This window comes from Argiope bruennichi, chromosome 8 (assembly GCF_947563725.1).
Source record: "Argiope bruennichi chromosome 8, qqArgBrue1.1, whole genome shotgun sequence".
Lineage (NCBI taxonomy): Eukaryota > Metazoa > Arthropoda > Arachnida > Araneae > Araneidae > Argiope > Argiope bruennichi.
The window spans coordinates 125,162,445-125,168,444 of NC_079158.1; the positions used below are offsets into that span (position 1 = coordinate 125,162,445).

Here is a 6,000-nt window from a genome sequence, read left to right on the forward strand (position 1 = left end):
GCCAGAGGCCATGCAAGAAACTTGATGGGGCCACCGAAGAGCAACCCCAAATAGCACAAAGGAACAAACTACACTTGATGACATTGGACCCTTGCAAACAATAAAGAACCCTCTAGAGAAAATGCATATTGGTACAGAAAAAGAATAGAAAAAAACATTACACTACATAGCATTAATTTTTATATTAGGAGAGAGCTAAATACAAAAGCTTTGACAAAATGTCCATAATAGAATATTTGATGATTGGAATTTTTTATAAATTCTTCAACTTTAAGAGACAACCAATTTCTTGGCCATCTAAGTCTGTGTTCTCGCCGTAGTGCACAGGCTCTGATAACGTGATTTATAGATCCTTTTTCGGTGCCATACTGACAAGTCGAACTTTGGTCAAAGAAACATACTTACAGAAAATACACCATGGCCGGTGTGTACTTGGTTAAGATAAAAATCACCCTCAATTCGGTTACCCGAAACGTTTATAAAATGTTGGTAGGTAGCTCTCCTTTTAATGGAATTATTCCATCTCTCCCACCAATCCTTAATTATTAGTTTTTTAGTCTCGTTTCTGAGTTGGATTTTGAACTCATGGAAAGATATTTCTCGGGTTTCTAAGTTTAGAGTTTCCTTGGCTAGTGTGTCTACTTTTTCATTTCCAATATGATCCTGATCCAGATCATTTCAACATCAAGTTCAGTAGCTTTTGCTTTTATATCCAATATTATTTTTTTTTGTTTCACCAACGGCATCTAGGGCCATTAAAGCCGATCTTCAATCAGAAATTATCTTTGCCCCTTTTATTTTGCGTTGAGCGACAAACTCCAAAACATTTCTGATTGCCACCACTTCTGCTATAAAGACAGTTGCATTGTCATTCAATCAAAATTTTCTAGATTCTTTTTCTTGTTCATTTTCGTACCATACAAATGCAACCCCCCCCTCCCTTTTTGATCCATCTGTATATATATATATATATATATATATATATATATATATATATATATATATATATATATATATATATATATATATATATATCATTGCACGCTTTACAAAGATATGCAAATGATTCGGGAACACACTTGAATATATCGATGTTTTTACTGATACGTGGCACAGCATATTGATAATTAGGGTTATGAGGGTTTGGTGTGTCCACAGGCGTCTCTTGATGGGATATTTTTCGGATAGCCACAGTAAAAAAATCTACAGATGCTATCAGGAGAAAATTGAGACTTAAAATCCAGATTATCCATTACTTAAAGCAGAAACCGTAGCAAATCTGCAACCGTATTCAGTTGTCAAATGATATTACACTGTTTTTTCTATGGCTCAGGATGTTTTTTTCCCCCAACAAAACATGGTTTATGCCATCATTTTCCATCCACGATGTCTGTTTATAACGTATTGAGTTATACTTTACTACTGGAAGTACTTTGTTAATGAGTCTTTATAAGTTTTCTGCGTATTTGTCATCACTGTAACTGTCGATGTTTTGCAATATTTTTTTTTTCGTAAACCTGGCAAATTTATGATATGGATAGATTAAGAGAAAGGCAAATATTGACAGAACTCTATTAGAGAAAAAAAAGACTAATAAATAGGTAAAAGTTGTTTTGCTGCTATAATGGAATACATTTTTGAAAATCATAAAAGAATATTACAAATTTTAAAAGCAAATCTAGTTACAAATGAAAAACAAACATTTATTTTAATATTTTTCTCGCTTTAGTTTATATTAGCTCGTAGAAGATTTAAATCTCCTGAATGGGTCTTAGAACATCATTTTTTTAATATCATTGCTACTTTTATACCCGTATTAGTTAATGTCGAAGAAAATATTTACGACGAAATACAGTAGTGTGGGAGCTGCTAACAGTTCTCATAACCTGTATAGTGCCATTGATCACATGGTGCTTTCTCGCCATAACTGGAGGACGAGAGCTTGACGGTGAGACGGCAAGACGTACCGCTCACTTTCGTGTATCTTTTTATGTGTTTTATGTTAGTTAAGTAATGTTTTGTCCCTGTAATCTTAATAAATATATGCCAAAAATTAATGTTGATAGTTGCCTTTCCCCACAACCGCTTTGATTACATTATTGTCTGTGCTCTGAATATTCAGATATTAGATTTTCTAATATTATAAATCTATTTCAAACACCCAGATAAATTTACATAGGAATAATATGAAAAAAAATATGATAATAGACATGAAACTAATGAAGCATTTTGTTTATATAAAGCATTTTAAAAGTACTTAGTTACCCTAGAGTGAAAAAGGCATCATTCAGATAATCTCCTCTAGTGACAACTTTCGGAAACCGTTTTCTCAGGAAGTCGCCTTGATCTTCCAAATTTTCTAGATGGAATTTTACTTGCATCAGAAATATTGAATTCTTTAACTATAAAAATACTAAAAATTTTTTAAAAATTCCAATTCAAGTACAACTGCACATTAACAATTATCGAAATAGCATGGCTATTACGGATATTTTAGTTCAGTTACATTAACATCCTGTTTTAAAGCAACAATAGGGCTGTATTGGGGCGAGCCTCGTGATTTTAAACCGCGGTCAGATGACGAGGACGACATCTGTGCTGACAAGTGAATGGCTAAAATATTCCAGTTAAATGGTGGACCGCTGTAGCCTGATGGTAAGGTCTCGACTTCGGAATCGAAGAGTTTCGGGCTCGAGACGCGATTCCATCGTGTAATCGGGTCTGGCGCATGTTAAATCCATCGGAGCCAAACCTCTCCTGCTTGTGTGATGTGGAAATTTGGTGAAGGGGTGCCAGATCAGATATCGTCCTCATCATTTGGCCGCGGATCAAAATTACGAGCTTCGTCCCAAAATAGCTCTAGTGTTGTTTAAAAAAATTGCCTTTAATATAACCGAAAATAAACCAGATAAATGATAAGAATAGCCGACATTTATGTTGTATTTACTCCAAATATTACGTAAGATAATTTCTATATAATGATGTTCATTAGATTGATTTTGTTTATGAAATGTTCGGCAATCACTCTTCAACAGAAGCTTCAATAATATAAACCGGATTTGCTGCCGTGAAAGATAGAAAGACATGAAGACCAGGAAAGAAAGTGAAAAGTGTCTGATTTTTTTTTCCACATGATGAAGACGTTAACAATGCTAATCATTTTATCAGAGCATGTTTAATTGCTAAATGTTACGAAATGTAATGCGAGCACACTACAGTAATTCAGTGATAACGAAAAGATTAATATACAAAGTCTTTACAAGAAAATATACTAACAATTTTTGATGTTTTATGAAGGAGATATATTTTAAAGAAAATGCTACAGGTGACGTTTGGCTATCTTTACAAAAATATAAAAAATTCTATAGAAAAAAGCGTACTTTATATTAAGTATATGAACTAATATTACAATTTATTTTACTTTTTAAGAGCCATTGAAGCCAATAAAGTGGAGTATAAATTTCAATCTTTGTTTCTTTTCTTACTAATTCAATTTATAAATTTATATTTCATTATAACAAAGTTTTTTATATGAAACGAAAACACTTTGTTAAATAGAAATTCGTTTTTTATTCGCATTTTAACAATTAAACAACGGAAGATCTTTGATGTAAAAAAGAAGAATGGGCGAAAAGAATTTATTGGGCGATTCCTTCTAGAATTCCTGAATCCATAATTCATTTTCCTTAGACCAGTTGAGGTTAAGTAAATATTTCTCTAAAGGTTTAAAATATACCATAGCTATTGGTGTAACTTACTTATTGATGAGAAATAAAACAAGCAAGTATGAAAGATGATGGCCCAGCATAAATTAATGACTTTGATACCATGGACACAATCTATTTCCTTTCCATCAGATGCCTTACGGACCAGAATTGTTTTACCGTTAGTAACAAAGCAAAAACATTTGAAAAACTTGTTAATTTTCTTCATTATTCCTAAAAAAAAAAGGAAGAAAAATTTAAAAATAACAAAAATAAGAAAAATTTTTTGTTATAAAATGAGGTTTTAGTAATACCTTTAAATAATACAGGGTGATTCAAAACTTACCTTTCAAACTTCGTGGAGAGATAGGGAATATCTCCGGAATACACATAGGAAAGTATGTCCGCAAACGTCATCTGCATGGACAAAATGGGCAAGTGAATTGAACACAAGGAAACAGTAAAGTGAAGCGTTGACGAATGGGATCTTTATTCTAACAAAGTAAAGTACATTCGTTACCAGTAAGTGCTTCACAGTAGGTTTGCGACTATTTACACGAACTACGGTATTACAAATTTGCGACTATTTACACGAACACGGGATTCACAGCGCCATTGCATCGAGCACCGAACATTTTCAAAAACACCTGACATATCACAGACAAATCCTGTAATATACCCGCTGCCGAGATATGTGGTATCAACATGACGGAACTCCAGACCATAGCACAATTGTTGCGAACCCGAATACCTGAACCAAATTGCGAATACCTGAATCGAACATTCTGAACTTAATGGATCGGCAGAGGTGCACTAATCACTTGACCACCCAGGTCACTTTATTTATCGTCCATGGATTTCTTTTTGTACTGGTCCTTGAAAGACCATGTGTATGAGATCCCAGTCGACAGTGAAATGGACCTTGCTGCTCGAATAGTGGCGGCAGAAGGCATTGCCCGCTCTATGCCAGGCGTTTTTGAAAATGTTCGGTCGTCAATGCAACGGCGCTGTGAATCTTGTGTTCGTGTAAATGTTCATAATTTTGAATACCTCCTATGAACTTGACTTTACTTTGTTGGAATAAAAGGCGCATTCATTGCCACTTAACTATAATGTTTCCTTGTGTTCACCTCATTTTGTCCATGCAGATGACGTTTGCGGACATACTTTCCTATGTGAAATCAATGTTTTGCGATGTTCCCTACCTCCCCAAGAAATTTGAACGATAAGTTTTGAAACTCCCTGTATAAATAATAATTATAAAAATAATTAACCTAAATAATACTTCCAGTAAAATTTCTGAGGATCAAAATAAGCGTAAATATACAAGGAGAAATACTCTAAATAATTCCACTCTCACAAATAATCACTTGATGAAAATTGGTTAAAAAAGTGCAATTTAGTAAATTAAGCTGAAAGTTACAATTATACTTTTTCGCCAATTTCTCTTAAGTGCTGATGGAGCCTTCTTTTTGGAAACATTAAACTGTTCATTTCTTATGTGCTTTCTCTCACAATGAGATACATATTTAAAGAGTTTTTAAATAAATCGAATACATCTCTGATAAGAACTTTTTTATAAATTTTAAGAAGGCGGTGAAATTCGAATCCCTCTCTGAATGAGATTTCTGAAATGTTTTAGAATTTTATATCTAGGGCTGGGTGATGACCGAATTTCATCATCGCGATATATCGTCCAACGCATATCAATATTTTTCGATATAGCGTGATATCATTATTTATTTATAGCTATTATAAGTTATAAATGACAACTTTTAACATACTGACTGATCAGAAGGCTCCAAATAAAAGGAAGTTTCAATTTATATCATAAAATTGTTTGCTTTCTTTTGAATAAAAATAGTTAGAAAACAATTGTATTAAAACTTCTTTAATAAAATGTGTCAATGCCAAATCAAAGTCTGGATGCTACAATTTATAAAAATGCGTTTAAAATTTTTCTCTTTTTACTGATACCTTAAAAAAAAATTCAGTTTCTTTCATTCAACATAAAAAAAGGAAAACGACATAATAATGCCTTTAACAAGTAAAATTAAGTAGTTTTAATAAATTATGAATTAAAAATCTGATGTCTTGAAAAAAAATAAATTTTAGCTTCTTGAAAAAATAATTAAAGCTTCTTGAAAAAATAATTAAAGCTTCTTTTTTTATGAGAGTAAGTTTGAGTGCGAAAATGTGAGATGCGAATAAAATTGTGAATTTAATCTGAATGAATGATTTTTGCTTTTATTTCGGAAGATGAATATTTAGCGATTAAACAAAGGACAGTCAACGA

General features: G+C 32.6%; 1 protein-coding gene across 1 annotated transcript in view; it reads right to left on the reverse strand.

Annotated features, from left to right (window-relative positions):
* Positions 1-2,593, reverse strand: part of LOC129980756 (nose resistant to fluoxetine protein 6-like) — a 45,933-nt gene extending 43,340 nt beyond the window's left edge. Inside the window, exons 1-2 of the mRNA XM_056091139.1 lie at positions 2,507-2,593; positions 2,266-2,402 (exon numbers count right to left, since the gene is read on the reverse strand). Of these exons, the coding sequence (XP_055947114.1) occupies positions 2,266-2,402; positions 2,507-2,593 (224 nt within the window). The remainder of the gene's footprint in view (positions 1-2,265; positions 2,403-2,506) is intronic.
* Positions 2,594-6,000: the final 3,407 nt, after the last annotated feature.